General features: G+C 36.3%; 1 protein-coding gene across 1 annotated transcript in view; it reads right to left on the minus strand.

Moving 5' to 3' along the window:
• Positions 1–19,445, minus strand: part of sntg2 (syntrophin, gamma 2) — an 83,328-nt gene extending 63,883 nt beyond the window's left edge. Inside the window, exon 1 of the mRNA XM_051867077.1 lies at positions 18,911–19,445. Coding sequence (XP_051723037.1) covers positions 18,911–18,979 — 69 coding nt within the window. The 5' untranslated portion in view covers positions 18,980–19,445. The remainder of the gene's footprint in view (positions 1–18,910) is intronic.
• Positions 19,446–19,722: the final 277 nt, after the last annotated feature.

A 19,722-nucleotide genomic window follows, 5' to 3' on the forward strand; every position in this document is an offset into this window, starting at 1 on the left:
CCAATACTTTTTTTTATAATCCCCATAAATCATAAACAGTCTCTCCAAACGAGTGGTTCCAGGGAAGCTCTGCTAGTCGATGAGTTGAATCAACTCCACAGCAACTACATAAATTTATCCACTAACCATTCAGAAACATCCAGATTCATTTTAAAAGTTGTAACTTCTTCCTGAGTCTCTCCATCAGTGTCGATTCTGGTTTGAACAATGTAAGGCTGAACACCGTTACTGACAATCCTCATTTTGGCTGCGTGAGATTCTCCAGCTTTGTTGTTGTTGAGTGACCGAAGCGTGAGCTGTTAAAGCTCCAATCTCTTATGGAAAGGGGGCCGGGAGCAGCAGCTCATTTGCATTTAAAGGGACACACACAAAAATGGCATGTTTTTGCTCACACCCAAATAGGGTGTGAGCTGAAACTTCACAGTCACATTCTGGGGAACACCAGAAACTTATATTACATCTTGTGAAAACGGGCATAACAGAGGCAGTTCTGAAGGCAAAAGGGGTCCAACCTGGCACTAGCAAGGTGTACCTAATAAAGTGGCCAGTGAGTGTATATATTATATTAGCGACTGAACTGCAAAACCATTGTTTAGTTTGCGCCATGCATGTGTGTATCCTGTGACGATGACTCTGGTTCTGACGGACCCACCATCTCTCTGTACTGGCCTAGTTCTCTCTCTGGCACCTAAACCCATTCTCCCTGGAGACACCGGGATGTAGGTCAAGTGAGTCTCCCGTTAGCTCTACAGGGAGAGGATAATTAATCAAAGTTTGGAGTTATAGACTGAGCCCTCTCTGCCACTGCACGCGCTCAAGCTTCTGTAAAGGTGAGTTTTTTGCTATTTATACACATGTACATGGGAATGCCTTAATTCTCAGGCAGAAATTCTCTGGAGAAATCTGGGCTTAGATGCTTCGCTCAAGGCCACAACTGTGGTAGTCACGGCTTGATGGTTTGGAAGGGGACTGAAATCCAGATTTGGCCGAAGGATCTGGCTAAGGGTCACCTCTGCATCACGGCCCATGGGAAAAATATAATTTCTCCAGCCAAAACTCATGAAATGCCAAACAGTATCACCTTACACAGACAAACAGCAATCACATTTCCTTCAGCAAATGCAAACAGCTATTTTGTATAGTACTTTTCACTAGTGGTCAACCAATATTGTTTTTTTTTTTTGTTGTTGTTTTTTCTTATGGCCAATGCTGATATGTTAGATATATATATGATATCACACTATTTAATTCTTTCCCCACCATTGACTTTCCACCATTTATGAGACAATGCTTCCCTGCCATTGGCGGAATTTTCCGTCATTTGTGAGACAACGCTTCCCCACCATTGGCGGAATTTTCCGTCATTTATGAGACAACGCTTTCCCGCCATTGAAAGAATTTTCAGTCATTTGTAAGACAACGCTTCCTCGCCATTGGTGGAATTTTCCATCATTTGTGAGACAACGCTTTCCCGCCATTGGCTGAATTTTCCATCATTTGTGAGACAGCATTTCCCTGCCATTGACGGAACTTTCCGCCATTGGTGAGACAATGCTTCCCCACCATTGACGGAACTTTCCGCCATTTATGAGACAACACTTCCCCGCCATTGGTGGAATTTACAGTCATTTGTGAGACAACGCTTCCCTGCCATTGACAGAATTTTCCTTCATTTGTGAGACAACACTTCCCCGCCATTGAATAGTGCCTAGCTAAAGGAGACTATCACAGCGAAAAACTACCTAACACTCAGCATGATATAATATGAATAAATGTGACGTCAATAGGAAGGCTACGCTGGAGATGCATTTTAATATTTTGCCTGTGTTGTTGGTTTCATGTTTTCTACACCGAAGGCCATCTGGAATCAGGAATAACCCAGGAGAAATGCATGTCTGTTTGAAATCAGTGATCAAGCGCAGACTTGCTTTTGTAACTTCTAGAATAATTCCCATAGAGACTGGAGCTGGCTATATAACAGTATATAGCATGCAATGGCATTAATGAGATTCTGTGGTACAGTATGTCGTGTGTGAGGGACAAGAAACATGGAGAAAATACAGAATGGAACTCTTCCCAAAGAAGACAAGGAAGAACTTCAAAGGGTGTCAAACTTTTAAAAGAACCAACTCAGAGCAGAAACCATCTGAAGACGCTTTTCACATCCAGTGGACCATTTAAGAAAGCAATAAGTCATAAACGAGATGCCAATCTATACTGTGATAAAAAAAAGCTTTTATAAAATTGCAAAAAGGAAACATGAGAAGAAATAGACTAAAAGACACACGAGAATAAACAGAATAAAAGACACATTAATAATCACACACTCTAGCAAAACTATTTTGAATGTACTATTTTGAAAATTACCTTTACATTTAAACTTTAATCACTTTAAATTACTTTTTTTTCTTTGTATTTTCTGAACTTGTTTGATGCAAAACAAAAGATAAAATGATCAAAACAACAATTTCCACATGGTTACTTAACATTAATCATTTTCATAGAATTTCAACTCTTGTATTGTGATGCATACCTTCACCACAGTCCAGAATTACTCATAGCATGATATAAGATTTTAGTCATGCCGCCCACCCCTATCTACTCCTGTCTGAAAATGACCTTATCAAGTTTCAAAAACTAGATTCGTTAGATCTGTGAGTTTAAATGCCTTTAAGGTCAATTATCTGCTTCAAACAATGATTACTTTTAAGTGTTTGCCGTTGTAATTGTGAAATATTGCCTCTAATTTGAATTCACTACAAAGGCGGACGAGAGCGCCACTGGACTGCTTCAATCAAGATAATAATTAGAAGAAGAATGAAGGTCAACTGCTGTCTGGAGATCAGATCACAGCCGATAATGTTACACCGCTCCAGGGCTGGAACGCACAGACACGGATATTGTCTTTTCCCCAGACAACAGGACGGGCGCAATAGTCGATATATACACTTTTGCCTGAAGATTTAAAGTCTGCATTTGAAAGGGAAATATCTGAATTGAATTAGCCGCACAACAATTACAGTAACTGCACTGCAAAAAAATATTTTCTTTCTAAGTATTTTTGTCATTTTGCTGTACAAATATCTAAACTTTCTTGAGAGCAAAATGACAAGATATTAAGTCTTGTTTTCTGAAAAACAAAATGGACCAAAATGTAGTGAGTTTATGCCTAAAACAAGAACAAATATCTGCCAATGGGGTCAGAAAAATAATCTTGATTTCCCTTTGAATTAAGGTGATTTTTCTGATCCCATCTTTGTTCTTGTTTTAAAGAGGACATGTTCATCTTTCTTTGGGCCTGTTTACACCTGGTCACTTCGTGCGTTTTCTCTGATCGGATAGCTATCTGATTTATCAAAACTATTACATTTACACTTGGCCACATAAATGTGTCTCCGCAAAACGGATATAAATCTGATCTTCAATTCCCGCGCTATATGCAGATTTCATGGAGTTCACGTCACCGAAAGCAACAAATATGAGCTGCATTTTATTGATCATAAGCTAATTTCAAAATCAAAGACTGCAATAGGAGAGAGCGCAGCAACAGCACTGGTAAGATCATTCAGTCTCATTACTTTGAATGAAGATGATTGTGTTTTGAGCGTCTGCGATTTACTTTCAGTTTGATTTGCGGCAGTTTGTGCGTCGGCTTTTAGCATTTTGGGGAGGAGTAAAATTTTACATATGTGGTTTCAACAACCAGATGCATTTAGACTAGTTCAGTTTTGACTGGAATGCATCCCAGACCACCTCCTGAAGTGGTTTGAGTGATCGGATTTTTATCCGTCTCAAATATGTTTCGGAGGGCATTTAGACCTGGTCTTTTCACGATAGCTATCCGATCAGAGAAAACGCATGAAGTGACCAGGTGTAAAGCATGAAAAAACTCTGCAAAGTTCCAAAGCACAAAGTCCCTTCTATCCTTAGATTATTGCTGATGTGAAAAAAAGTTTTAAAAAAAGTGAAACTTAAAAAAAGTTATAGAAGTTTAAATGTATTATTATGAAAAATGCAAAAAAAAAATACTATATTTAAATTTTAGAATGAAATACATATTTTCCAAAACATATTTTGTTCAAACTGTGAGAAATTCAAAGCCATAAATCTAAACAAGTTGTGTTCCAAATTTAAGGCTGAAATCTCAAAAAATGAGCTTTCAGTAAGATTTCATTTGCTCATTTCTTGGCCGCGAACAATACAAGTGTGACTTTTTTTCAGGACCATTTAACCTTTTCAAATCATGTCCATGGTTTTTTTTGTGTGTGTGTGTTTGTTCACACAGCAAGTGCCAAAACTTTTACCAAATTTTGTACCACTCCGATGAAGTAAAAAATCCTAAAAAACCAAAACATTAAATTTTTCGGCCAAAAATGACCAAACAGCACCAGTTTATTAACAAACAGTTCAATAACTTCTGTAGGCTGGACAACAACAGAATTGCATGCAGAAGGAATTCTGCAGAAAGCTGATCTGATGTGTCCATTTTTTTAATCGATCATTTGCTGATAAAGAGTGAGAAACCTGCACTGTAAACCCAATTAAGTTGGCAAAACTCAAAAAATTTGAGACAAATTGCCTCAAATTTTTCAAGTTAAGAAATTCAAAGTTTAAGCAAGCAGAACTGGCAGATTTTTATTTTGTACTCATACATTTTAATTATTCTTACCTTGAAATATTTAAGTACACTAATTCATACATTTAACTTAAAATTATCATGTAATCTCAATGTAAACATTTTTATTAGTGTAAACTTAGCTAGCTATAACAAGCTAATTCAGAAAATGCTAACTTGCTAACATGTTAACATAGCACTTGCTGAATGAGTACAGCAATATAAAGCATTTAACTTACTTGCTCTCAAACCATACACCACTTGTCACCATGATGATAACTCTCCAAAAACCCACATTAACAGAAACTCTTTTAAATTAGCATAACAAAACATTAATCACTACTAAATCTCCCACTTATCATCTTAATCTTGCACATAAACAAAACATTATATAACACTTAATTTTAGAATTCACTTTACCATTAGAGTGTCATGGGCAAAGCAAGAAATAAGTTCATAAATCTCAAAACATTGAAACAGTTCAGTTTACTTAAAATATATCAGTTCTGTGAACCTGAAAGAAAAAAGAAAGTGCTAAATACTCATAAAAGTTAATTTGACTAATTTGTTTAATTTAAGTTTGTCCTCCTCAAACCAATGAATTATTTTGAGTGTTAGGGTTTACAGTGGTGAGCTACATGATTTTTGTCAAAGAGCCAGCTTGTAAAGAACAAGCCATAGGTTCCCGACCACTGTCATAATGCATTGCAACAAGCTCTGTTAAAAAAAAGAAAGAAATCCAGCATTACAGATGAAGTAAGAGAAACTGAATTTCATTCAATACTGGAAAGTATTGATCAAATTTTTAAATCGAAGACTTACCAACATTCTAAAATCATGTTGTATATAGAACATTCCAAGTCGTCACTAGTTACATTGAGATACTCCCATAGAAGGCAGCTATCTAGGCTTTGGATCAGTGCTAATGAAAGGACAAATCAACTGTCTGGTTAATCTAGCAATGGCAGGTTGTCTTCGTAGGAGACTGAAAACATTTATTTAAAGGTGACAGGGTTGAGGTGACAGCTGTGCTAAACTTGTAGACAATCTGCCAATCACAAAGAGATTTTAAGGCTCATGATACAAACAAGGGTTCTTTATGTACTGCAGCTTGGTTTGATTTCTTTTCTCATACTACCCTTCGACCTTAGCAGCTCTCCGCACCTTCGCATATGACCTCCAGGACTTCAGCCAACCAATCAGAGCAAATTGTGCTTTCAGAAGGAGGGGCTTCATAGAGACAGGAACTAAACAGAGCGTTACTCATGGAGAATATGAGGAAAATAATCAACATTCAAGCATGAAAACCTGTTCTAGTAGAGCCCAAAAACAACATCAAGACCTTGTAAAATCATGAACTCAATTTTGATACATTTTACAGACTTAATATCTTGTCATTTTGTTTTGTATCTTGATTTAAGAATGTTTAGATATTTGCACTGGAAAACAAGACAAAAATACTAAATAGGAAAATAATTTTTTTGTAGTGTGGTGTGTCCTGACTCCTCAGATATCAAAGACGTGCCAATCACAGAATTCAGGTTAAAGTGAGCGCTGTGAGTGTGCCACAGAGCAGCCGTTCAGATGATCTGGAAAGTGGCAGCGGTCGATGCACAGATCAATCAAATTACCCTGATGGCCACCGTGAGGCTGCAGGCTATAATAAATTCAATAGATTCTCATCGGCAGGGAATCTCACCCACGTTGTTGAAGACACTAGTTACCGTATCAGCCAGAAATCTTTCAAGCAGCTGGAGTCTGAGCAGGAGAGTGAAGCTGAGTGATCCATAATCATTATTTACTCTTCTGAACATCAACTATAGCAGCACAGTGAGAAGATGCGCTTAACCAGGAGAACAAGTCGAGCTGAAACAGCATTTGCAACATATTTAACCCTTTAAAGCCTACTGTATCATATTTGACACATGAATGTCTAAGGTTTCTTAATAATCAACATAATCTGAAAAACCTGTTGCACAGAATCTCCTATAGTCCTTCTGTCATCTGATTGATACTTTATACTCTTTTAGCAAGTAAAAGGTCTTTCAGTGTAATTGTACAAATGTGTCTTTTTGCAGTGAAATCTGATTTTTAGAAAGAATAAAAATGTATATACTTTTTAAACCACAAATGCTCGTCTAGCACTGCTCTGCGATGCGCCACACATTATGTAATCATGTTGGAAAGGTCACGCGTGACGTAGGCGGAAGTACCGCGGTAGTGCGAAAAACTCCAACATTTTCTCCTCCAACTTCAAAATCGTCCAACATCATTGTTTTACCTTTTTTTGTAAAGGCCGTTTGACTTAATCTTTGCACAATCGCTTTGTAAACACTGGATCGGTACTTCCGCCTACGTCACGCGTGACCTTTCCAACGTGATTACGTAATGCATGGTGTAGGGCTGGACGATTAATCGAAAAGTAATCGAAACCGAAATTCGGAACCTCTAACTGACGTAATTTTCCCATGTCGGTTATTTCGTTTTTTTAATCCTGTTAATACTTTCCCCTTAAAAACATACTACCGCGTGTGTAGTCACGTGACTCCGCCCCATCCAGTCAGCGGCATGGAAGCAACACAGAGGCGAACTCAAACGCCGAGTCAACATCTGTATCTGATTTACAACGAGCAGAAATCTGTAAGAAATGTTACGCACCATATATAAAGTAACTGCTGAAAGTGAGCTGTTATGTCGGAGCACTCTTTCATTAGGAAAAATTATCCCACCTTTAATAAGCATATTTATAGTACAAACCATGTCAGTTAACTAAAAGGGAGAAAAAAAAGCAAAAAAAAAAAAAAAAAAATCGTTCATTAATCATAATCAAGGTAAAATGTTCAATTAATCAAGATTTTGATTTTAGGTCATATCGTCCAGCCCTAGCATGGCGCATCGCAGAGCAGTGCAAGACGAGCATTTGTGGTTAAAAAGTATATCATTTTTATTCATTTTAGAAAATGACAGATTGTTTCTCTAGATAAGACCCTTATTCCTCATCTGGGATCATGTAGAGATCTTTGAAGCTGCACTGAAACTGACATTTGGACCTTCAACCTGTTGGTAACTGTTGAAGTCCACAATATGGAGAAAAATCCTGGAATATTTATCTTAAAAAACCTTCATTTCTTTCCCACTGAAGAAAGAAAGACAAACACCTTGGATGACATGGGGGTGAGTAAATTATCAGGAAATTTTAATTCTGAAGTGAACTAATCCTTTAGGCATTTGCCAATTTTCAATCTAAACAGCGACTTTTTTCTTTTCTTTTTTTTTTTTTTTTCTTCATGCAATACTAGTCAAAAGTTTGGACAGACTCACAGTGTTTATCATGACTTTTTTCTACATGTATGTGAAAACATGGTGATAGCAATAGTGAGGTCATGAGTTCAAATCCCAGGAAACACATGTACTGATGAAAATCCACATTTCAAGTCACTTTAAATAAAATCATCTGTCAAATATATAAATAAATTATTTAGAGGCCTTTTTACTTTACTCAAGTATTATTCTGAATCCCTGTACTTTTCTTATTTGAAAATGATGTTTTTTTTTATTCCCTACAATTTCATTTAGATCTCCAAAGTACATCTTTTGACTTTTTTCATCTTTTTGTCCATTGAACTGAGCTTACAAAGCCCATCAAATTACACTCCCAGCTAAACTCTTATAGCCAATGGCATCTGTTTCAGTGTATTCGGACACAATATGGTCATTCGTCCTTGTGAAGAGATGTCTCTCATCAGTCAGCAAAACACAGTCACTCACCTAAAGCAAAACGCTTTCATTAAAAGACACAGCTGAAGGTGGACTCAACTGCTACTACTATAAAATTAACTGTTTCACGTTGAACAATTTCAAGTAACTGTGTCAGTGGGGACAGTAAGAGTCTGTGCATTTCACTTACTGAAACGAGTAAATCTATCAATCCACTTAAAAAAAAATGCCAAGAAAACATTTAATTTTAAATACACCACCATTCAAAAGTTAGTAAGATTTTTAATGTTTCTGAAAGAAGTCTCTTCAGCTCAACAAGGCTGCATTTATTTGATCAAAAGTACAGTAAAAACAGTGGAATATTATTACAAGTTGAAATAACTGTTTTCGATGTGAATATATAGTAAAATGTAATTTATTCCTGTGATCAAAGCTGAATTTTCAGCATCATTACTCCAGTCTTCAGTGTCACATGATCCTTCAGAAATCATTCTAATATGCTGATTTGCTGCTCAATTATTAATAATGTCTCATATTAACAATGTTGAAAACAGTTTTTGCTACTTAACCCTCTGGTGCTGTTCAGTCATTTTTGACCAAAACAATTTAAGTTTTTTAAAGAATTTTTTTACTTCATCAGAATGGTATGAATCTTGGTAAAGGTTTTGACACTTGCTATGTGGACACACACACACACACACACACACACACACACACACACACACACACACACAGGTTTGTTTCGCTATCTTAGTGACTACCCCTAAACCTACCCATCACAGAAAACTGTCTGCATTTTTTACATTTTTAATAAAACATTGTTTAGTATGTTTTTAAAACTATTTTAAATATGAGGACTCATGATATGTCCTTATATTTCATGTCTCATATTTCACGTCGTAATACCAGTGTTATACCCATGGCATTATACAAATTTGTGTCCTCATAAATCACAAAAACGCTCACAAACACACACACACACACACACACGCACACACACACACACAATCATGGACATGATTTGAAATGATTAAATGGTCCTGAAAAAAAAAAATTGTCACTTGTATTGTTTGCGGTCAAAAATATGCTCCAAAGCATTCAAGATTTATGACAGTTTAAGTTGGAAAATTAAGTTTCAGGTCTATGCTCAAAAAGTGGTTAACAGGTCCGGTTTCCAGAAGAGGGCGGAGCTTTAACAGCTCGTGCTTTGGTTGCTCAACAACAACAACAAAGCTGGAGAATCTCACGCAGCCAAAATGAGGATTGTCAGTAACGGTGTTCAGTCTTACATTGTTCAAACCGGAGTCGACACTGATGGAGAGACTCAGGAAGAAGTTACAACTTTTAGAATGAAACTGGACGTTTCTGAATGGTTAGTGGATAAATTTATGTCGTTGCTGTGGAGTTGATTCAACTCATCAACTAGCATGTGCCGTCATGTTAATATTTTGTGTTGAATTGACCCTCGTTTGTGAAGCAGTAAAATGACGGCATGACAACAACACTCTACTACAACAACTCTTCCTCTTCACTAAAGCAGCCCAACATGGCCTCACCCCCTTTGTTGTGTGTTCTCGGGGGCGGGGTTTATGTAAATGTTAGGGTTTGTGATGTCACTAACCCAGGAAGAAGCTTGTTGTAGTTCCTACCAGCTGTTTGTTGAAGTCCTTAAACAGTGAATTCTGTAAAAGAAAATATCTTCCTTTGCATTGAACTTCGAGCGTCGTAACTTTGCAGATGTTGTTTATGCTCAGACAGCAATATTACACACTAACTAAAGTTAAAAAAGTCAAATCATAACCAAGGGACCCTTTAAATAGAATCTTTTGTAACATTATAAATGTCTTCACTGTCACTTTTGATCAATTTAATGCAGCCTCACTGAATAAAAATATACTTTTCTTCAAAAGAAAATGAAATCCTACAGACCTAAACTTTTAAACGGTAGTGTAAATACAATTATACTTTCCCTCAAATATGTTTTTGGCCACACAGTGAAGCTAAATTGGCAGAATCCTCTTCAACTAAAGTATAAAATCTCAGTATTTTGAAACAGCAGGAAATAAAGGCTTTGTCTTTGTTTTCTAACCCTTTGTGTTATTATGGAAATACTCACTGCCCACACACAGTATGGAAAAACATAATTCTGTGCACCCAATGCTTCAGCACGGTAAGTATTATCAGTAAAGGTCAAAGCCAATTTCAGCATGTAGCTCAATATTTCATATGACCAATTCTGCACCAATAACTAATTAATGAAACCAGATTAATAAAACGCACATCCTTGATTATCTCACAATCAGCGTTCCCGGCATCCTCACTTTTTTCTAAAAAATGGCAATCATCGAGGTAAGTTTCCAAATGTGAAATGGAGCTCATTAAAATTCATACCTGTCGTGAATCAAAATGGAAATGAAAAGGCAAGGCTGGGCTCGGTGACAAAGACGTGGTGGAAAAGAGCTGTCTTTTTACAGGGTGAGTAAACATATCAGGACAGTATTAATAGGGTGTTTCAAGAATAACGGCTGATCATTTAAAAGCCAAACATGTAGTCAAAGAGAAAGATATTAAACGCTGCTATGGCGATTCGCAGATAAAGACGACACCCAACAGGTCACATGCAGTTTTATATTAAGGTTGACTAATTGCCCGGCTGTGACTCTATTACAATCTGTCATGTCACGCTGGAAGTAAATCACCGCGGCCCCAGGGACGAATCGCAATAGATTTGTGTTCCGGCAGAGCTGAAAATGGCGAAATGCTGTGCATCAAATTCATTATGTTCAGAACGTAATTATTAGTGGCGCTTGTGAAACCTAGTATTAAACCTTAAAACATGACATATGAAATAATTATTTTTATTTTATTTTTTTTCAAATGGAACCATTTATTGAACCTTTGGACAAAATCTAAAAAAAGTTTTAAATGTGTGTTTTTGAGCATCATATTTCATACATCAGGCTTTTATGGCTCATATAGTATGATATAGTGAGAATATGAAGGGCAAAACAGCTCAATGTTATTCAGAGGCCCAAACTGAGCAAAAATATGCAATTTGGTGCAGATGCAGATATTTATATGGACAAAAAATGAGATGAAATTCTGATTGTAATGTAAATCAATGAGACCTTTATAACACAATACTTACATAAAATGCATATAAATATCAGTCGCCACTCTATATCTGCCAATAATATCTTTTAGTAAGACATTTAAATGCTTAGTTTTATGATCTGTAGTTTTAAAACAGTTCATGTGACTACAGTGGTTCCACCTTAATGTTATGAAGCGATGAGAATACTTTTTGTGCGCCAAAAAAAATTCAAAAATTTATTCAACAAAATCTAGTGATGGACGATTTCAAAACACTGCTTCATGAAGCTTCGAAGCTTTACAAATCTTGTGTTTCGAATCAGTGGTTTGGAGCATGTATCAAACTGCCAAAGTCACATGATTTCAGTAAACAAGGCTTCGTTGCATCATAAGTGTTTCGAAATTTCAAGGGTTCAAGTGACTTTAGCAGTTTGATAAACACTCCAAACCACTGATTCGAAACAAAAGATTCGTAAAGCTTCATGAAGCAGTGTTTTGAAATCGCCCATCACTAGATATTGTTGAATAAAGTCGTTTTTTTGTTTTTTTGGCGCACAAAAAGTATTCTCGTCACTTCATAACATTAAGGTTGAACCACTGTAGTCACATAAACTGTTTTAAATATTAGTCTTTAGTAGCTTTCTGGGCACTGAAAGTATTATCTTGCTGTCAATGGAGGCCTCACTGAGCCATCAGGTCTTATCAAAAATATCTTAATTTGTGTTCTGAAGATGAACGAAGGTCTTACGAGTGTGGAACGACATGAGGGTGAGTAATAAATGACAGAAATTTCATTTTTGGGTGAACTAACCCTTTAAGACTCACATTTGAACATGATTTTCTGACAAATGATGTATAGATAATCAAGTTCAGTCCAGTAAGTGTTCATCTTGAAATATTACTAACAATATTAAAGTTATTCTCACTTTATTCTCACAGCAAAGACACGTGAACCACAAGCTGAAGATGGACGTTTGTACAATTATACTAAAAAAAAAGACTTTTAACTTATAAAAGTCTAAACTACCAATCAGACGACAGAAGGACTGTAAGAGATTGTGTGCAACAGGTTTTTCAGCAAAGTATTGATCATGTTGATCATTTAGAGGACCTTAGAAATCTGCGTATTCAGTCAGATACAGTAGGCTTTATAGGGTTAAACCTCGTCCTGCAGCAGACTTGTGAGGTTCCTCAAATTGTGTGTTGTTGAGGCGAGGTGTGCTGTTATTTTACTAAGTAATCAGACACACCATTTTCACCCGAGCCGTATCTAGAGACCAGAAGATCACAAGAGACTCTTTTTACACAAGTCAGTCAGTGACAACACAAAACACCGTAGCAACCACATAGCAACTAACTAACAACCTCTCATGGCACTTACTGTAGCAATGCTACGGCAAACACCCACAACACAGCAGCAAGTTTTGCACTGACAAAACTCACTCTCATTTTTCTTAAAAATGTCAAAACCTGAATTTTAATACCAAGGTTTATGAATACCAGTAGAGGCCTGCTGTTTGACTATGAAGCAACCCCACACCTAAACCTGTTAGAAAAACAGCTGCAACTTCAGCTATCAGACTACAAAACCTTGAATCTGGTCTTGCAGAACATGAATAAAAGATTTGTGACTTTTAAGGTTATAACATTCATGTGCCAATCACAGCCTCCGTAGGGCGCACTAGCAAAGCCTCCAAATCCCAAAGACAAGCACACAAGAACTTTCCAGCAGTGTTTCTAGAGACACGTGTGAGTTGGGTCTGAATCAAATCTCACAAATATAAATAAGAGCCAGATTAGTGTGCTTACACGGCCATCTGCACAAGTACACATGTGAGAGTCATCGTTTGTTCTGTTAGCAGTTACACAAGTTAATCTGAAATTGACATCTGCTATGAATACATCGATACAGTTTATACACAGCACTGCTTCCAGAGATGCCAAGTCTGCAGTTTTTGCATGGATTTGGACTAAATTTACACTGTTTTAGCTTATGGTTTGATGGTTTGACAAAAAGCATTCTATTACTTATATTCATTGCATAATAAATAACAGTAAAAATATGCAATTTCAATGTTTGATGATTTGACAGCATACTACTATTATATTCTGTATTATATAAATAACAGTAGAAATATGCATACATATAGCATGCTTTATTTCAAACTATCAAACCTTGCAATACCGCATGTATGCATATTTTACTGTTATTTACTTATATAATATGCATACAAGTAAATAACAGTAAAAATATGCATACATAGTATGTTTTGTCAACTCTTGCAATATGTATGCATATTTTTACTGTTATTTACTTATAATAAGCAATATAAGTAACAGTGTGTGTTGTCAAACCTTGCAATATTACAAGTACATCTCAATAGATTAGAATATCATGAAAAAGTTCTTTTTTTTCTGTAATTTAATTCAAAAAGTAAAACTTAAATATATTCTAGATTTATTAGTCATAAAGTACAATATTTCCAGACTTTTTTGTTTTCATTTGGATGATTACAGCTTGCTGCTCATCAAAATAAAAAAAATCAGTATCTCAAATTATTAGAATATTTAATTTCAAGTTCTATTAAATTACCATCCTCAGGGTATAAATACTGGGTTTAGGTCAGTAATCCCAACAGCAATCATGGGGAAGTCTGCTGACTGGACAGTTGTCCAGAAGACGATCATCAAGACCCTCTACAATGAGGGTAAGCCACAGAGGGTCACTGCTGAAAGAGCTGGCTGTTCGCAGAGTGCTGTGCCAAAGCATATTCATGGAAAGTTGACTGGAAGGAGAAAGTGTGGTAGGAAAAGGTGTACAAATGAAAGGAATGACCGCAGGCTTGAGAAGATTGTCAGGCGAAGCCGAATTAAGAACTTAGGAGAACTTCAAAAGGAATGGACTGAAGCTGGAGTCAGTGCATCAAGAGCCACCACACACAGACGTCTTCAGGAAATGGGCTACAACTGTCATACTCCACGTACCAAGCCACTTCTGAACCAAAGACAACGTCAGAAGCGTCTTACCTGGGCTAAGGAGAAGAAGAACTGGACTGTTGCTCAGTGGTCCAAAGTCCTCTTTTCAGATGAAAGTAAATTTTGCATTTCATTTGGAAATCAAGGTCCCAGAGTCTGAAGGAAGAGTGGAGAGGCACAGAAACCATGTTGCTTGAAGTCCAGTGTAAAGTTTCCACAGTCAGTGATGATTTGGGGTGCCATGTCATCTGCTGGTGTTGGTCCACTGTGTTTTCTGAAGTCCACAGTCAACGCAGCCATCTACCAGGAAATTTTAGAGCACTTCATGCTTCCTTCTGCTGACAAGCTTTATGGAGATGCTGATTTCATTTTCCAGCAGGATTTAGCACCTGCCCACACTGCCAAAGGTACCAAAAGCTGGTTCAGTGACCATGGTGTTACTGTGCTTCATTGGCCAGCAAACTCACCTGACCTGAACCCCATAAAGAATCTATGGGGTATTGTCAAGAGGAAGATGAGACACCAGACCCAACAATGCAGATGACCTGAAGGCCGCTATCAAAGCAACCTGGGCTTCCATTACACCTGAGCAGTGCCACAGGCTGATCGCCTCCATGCCACGCCGCATTGATGCAGTAATTCATGCAAAAGGAAGCCCAACCAAGTATTGAGTGCATATAAATGAACATACTTTTCAGAAGTCTGACATTTCTGTTTAAAATACCTTTTTTTTTTATTGATCTTATGAAGTATTCTAATTTTTTGAGTGAATTGGTGGGTTTTTGTTAAATGTGAGCCAAAATCATCACAATTAAAAGAACCAAAGACTTAAAGTACTTCAGTCTGTGTGCATTGAATTTATTTAATACACGAGTTCCACAATTTGAGTTGAATTACTGAAATAAATTAACTTTTCCACGACATTCTAATTTATTGAGATGCACCTGCACTTATATTGCATTTTATATAAGTAAATAACAGTAAAAAAATATGCATACATGCAGTATTGCCAGGTTTGATGGTTTGACAAAGCATACTATTACTTGCATTGCATATTATATAAGTGGATAACATTAAAAATATGCATACATAGTATGTTTTGTCAAACCTTGCAACATGTATGCATTTTTACTGCTATTAAATTATACAATATGCAATAAGTAATAGTATGTATTGCCAAACCTTGCAATACGTGTTGCATATTATACAGTATAAGTTAATAACAGTAAAAATATGCATTAAAACAGTATGTTTTGTCAAATTTTGCAATACGTGTGCATATTTTTACTGTTATTATATCCAATGTAAGTAATAGTTTGCTTTGTCAAACCTTGCAATATTACTCATGTTGCACATTACATAAGTAAATAACAGTAAAAATATGCATACATAGTATGTTTTGTCAAACCTTGCAACATGTATGCATTTTTACTGCTATTTACTTATTTATTATGCAATAAGTAATAGTATGTATTGTCAAAACTTGCAATGCATGTTGCATATTATACAGTATAAGTAAATAAAAGCAAACAGTATATGCATACATATCGCAAGGTTTGATGGTTTGACAAAGCATACTATTACTTGTATTGCATATTATATAAGTAAATAACAGTAAAAAAAAATATCCACACATGCTGTACTGCCAGGTTTGATGGTTTGACAAAGCATACTATTACTTATATTGCATATTATATAACTTAATAACAGTAAAAATATGCATACATAGTATTTTTTGTCAAACCTTGCAACATGTATGCATTTTTACTGCTATTTAAATATGTAATAAGTAATACAGTATGTATTGTCAAACCTTGCAATACGTGTTGCATATTATACAGTATAAGTAACAGTAATATATGCATACATATTGCAAGGTTTGATGGTTTGACAAAGCATACTATTACTTGTATTGCATATTATACAAGTTAATAACAGTAAAAATATGTATTTTATTCATAAGTTTTGTCAAACTTTGCAACAAATATGCATTATTTACTTATAATAATATGAAATATAAGTAATAGTATGCTTTGTCAAACCTTGCAATATTACTTATGTAGCATAATATATAAGTAAATAACAGTAAAGAAAAAAAAAATACACACATGCTGTACTGCCAGGTTTGATTGTTTGACAAAGCATACTATTACTTAGGTTATACTGCATATTATATAAGTTGATGACAGTAAAAAATATGCATACATAGTATGTTTTGTCAAACCTTGCAATATGTATGCATATTTTCACTGATATTCACTTATAATAATATGCAATATAAGTAATAACATGCTATCAAATCAAGCAATATTAATTATATTGCAAAATATGCATACATGCTGTATTGCAAGGTTTGATAGTTTGACTTAATGCATACTATTACTTTTACTTAATTCTATGCAAGTAAATAAAAGTAAAAAATATGCATATATTTTAGTATTTTTAAGTATTCATGGCAGGTATGCAGTTTTTTTTTTTACGTTATTTAATATATTTACACAATTATTTATCTATGTTTGTTTTAAATCATTACATTTACATCATTTCTTTTCTATGAGAAAGCGAATCAGCAGGAAAATTGTTTCAGTAGAAAATGGGTAAAACATGAAATAAAGCACGGCACGGCACTGAATGCATTTACATTATACCAGCAACCCTTAAAATACAACATACATACAATATTTGGGTTCTGGTTTCTCACTAGTTATGAGCTTGACGGTTTATAATCTTTGCACAATTTAATATTGCCATCTACATTAACTAAAAGCAAGCTGAAAATACATAATAAGTACTAAAACCTGTGCTTTGTACAGTAAGTGGTATAGTCTGAGTTTGGGGCTGGTTTGCATTGGACATCTGGCTGTCTTTGTCATATAGACATGGCAAACCTTGCTTTATCACATGACCATAGAGAGATCAGCAGTAAAACCTTCTAGACAGACCAAAGGTTGAAGCCTAAATCATATCTGCACACCTCTGAGATACAAACACCACTGCCACTGAAGCACAATAATCATCATCATCATAAGAAGAAGAGAAATAACTGCTACGCCTCTTGCTTCAGCGCTGTGTTTCGTAATGAAGTAACACCATTCTGCTCTCTTAATAACTGTACCTGCCTTTGACGCTTTCCGAGCAGATATCAATAGAATGATTTCAGTAACTGCTACTGTACTGGATGGAGCTCAAGAACAAATTTATAAGGAAATATCTCTATTGATTTCTGTTCTTACAGACACCCAATCTCTTTCACAGAGATTCTCTGCCCATTTTGGGGCAAAAATCTCGTCAAAACCAAAAAGCAGTGAGCCAGCATTTATTGATACCTTCGAAAATCCCTCCAATCTGATAAAGGTCCCTCAGTGCAACTGGCAAGACTCCATTTACCAATTAAGAAGAACATGTCCACCACAAATGGGCAGCAGAAATAGGACAGAACGTGTTAAAACAAATAAAGCAATCTCTAAATGCAGTTTCAAAGCTTTCGCTGAGAAAATCCTCTGAGAGGGCATCTCCGAACACCTCAAGAATAGTGCGAATGAAGCTACTCCACACTGTCACACATCATTATCTCCACAAAGAGGAATACAGCAAATGGGAACAATAGCACAAAAACTCATTCTGCCTTGAGATTACACTGTCACCTCAAATCTGCTATGATTTGTTCTATCAATTATGCAACATTGCATCCTGCATAGTTTTAGTGTTAGTTTTTTAATCACCAATACTGCAGCAATAATGAGATTCTTTCCCAGTTATTTTAAATTATATTTTAATAGCTCATTATTGTATGTCCGTCTTTCTCCCACACCTCATTTACATTAAAACCTCTGCTATGAACTCACTTTGCACCTTATTTTAGTGCATAAATGGCAATATATTCCAAAAACAACACCACAACATGACAAAGAAAAGTCTATATGTCTAAAAGTCTTTTAATACTGTAAATCTGAGAGCTCAGAAATGTCAGAGATATTGTACAAATACAAAATGATCGGCTGATTTTAGATCTGCAAAGCACCAAATGTATAAGATATATCACCTGTCAGTTGTACTTACTCACTTTTTATGTGTAATAATGCAACTGAGTACCATATAACCTGAAATGTCATTCTCAAAAAATGTTTTCAAATGCATATGACAAAAGGTGTCACTCAAAAGAAAATAAAAGCTTTACACAAAAACTGCCTCGACTCCAGTAATAGTTTATCTCTTTTTACTAATATAATAGAAGCACCTAAATAAATATAATCTCTGCTATACAATTCATTAGCCACAACAAAAAATATATACTTCTGAATTGCCATGCGATTGTGTTGGATTTCACTTCACCTCAGTCATCTCAATCATAGCAAAGTTAGTAAAGCAAGTAATCTAAACGCATTTCTATCACATTTTCCCTTGCATACACACTAGCCAAAAAGTAGCTGATCTTATGCCTCCTAACCAAGTGGCTGTTCTGATCTGTCAGCACATTAAGTTGAGTTGAGCTGGATCTGGTTGTCTTACCCATGTTGGTACCAGGAGGCTGGCGGGTCTCTCTAGCAGATCAGGCTGATGTTTGGCGGCTGCGTTCATCTCCCATGCAGCCTCTGGTTCGGTGCACTGAAGTCACACACACTTGGATCTGTCATTTATATCCAGTGATGGCCGGGCATCGTGCGGACGCGGCTCCGGGGTCCAGCATCCAAATGGACCTGCCGGAGATCAGCAGCTCTTTGCAAATCTAAATCAGTGCGACTGTGTGGAGGCGCTCGGGGTTTAAAGAGACATCCACGCAGAGATGAAGTGATGTGGGTTATTCCTGTGAGTTGGAAAGAGACGCGTAATGCTGGAGGATCGGAGCGCAAATGTTGAGCGCGTTTCCTCCTGCTGCCTCAGATATGATGCGCCTTCAGCTCGAGCTCGTTTAACCCATCAGTGACTGAACTCTAAACACTCAACTACAGCTGGGCGATATATTCGCGGAATGTTTTATGATGCATAAAGCAACATCCTAAAGATATTAATGATGATTGCAATACTCTATTTATTTGGCTAAGTTTAAAAAACACTGGGATAGTTCCTTTCATGCAATTCTTCCCTGTCATGGTGCTTCAACAGCGTCTCTGTTTCAAACTTGAGTAGCAAAATGGCGTTTGACTTGGTAAGTTTTGTTGCGTCCCAAATGACGCACTATACACTATGTACTCATCCGTGTAGTGCGTGAATTGTATAAGGTTATTTTGTTATTTAACATCGGAGTCTGACAGCCCTTTCCCTCCGCTAAAGCTGCGACAGTTGAGTGCATGAAGTGTCCAACATTCCACACTTCGTTTTTT

This window comes from Ctenopharyngodon idella, chromosome 17 (assembly GCF_019924925.1).
Source record: "Ctenopharyngodon idella isolate HZGC_01 chromosome 17, HZGC01, whole genome shotgun sequence".
Classification (NCBI taxonomy): domain Eukaryota; kingdom Metazoa; phylum Chordata; class Actinopteri; order Cypriniformes; family Xenocyprididae; genus Ctenopharyngodon; species Ctenopharyngodon idella.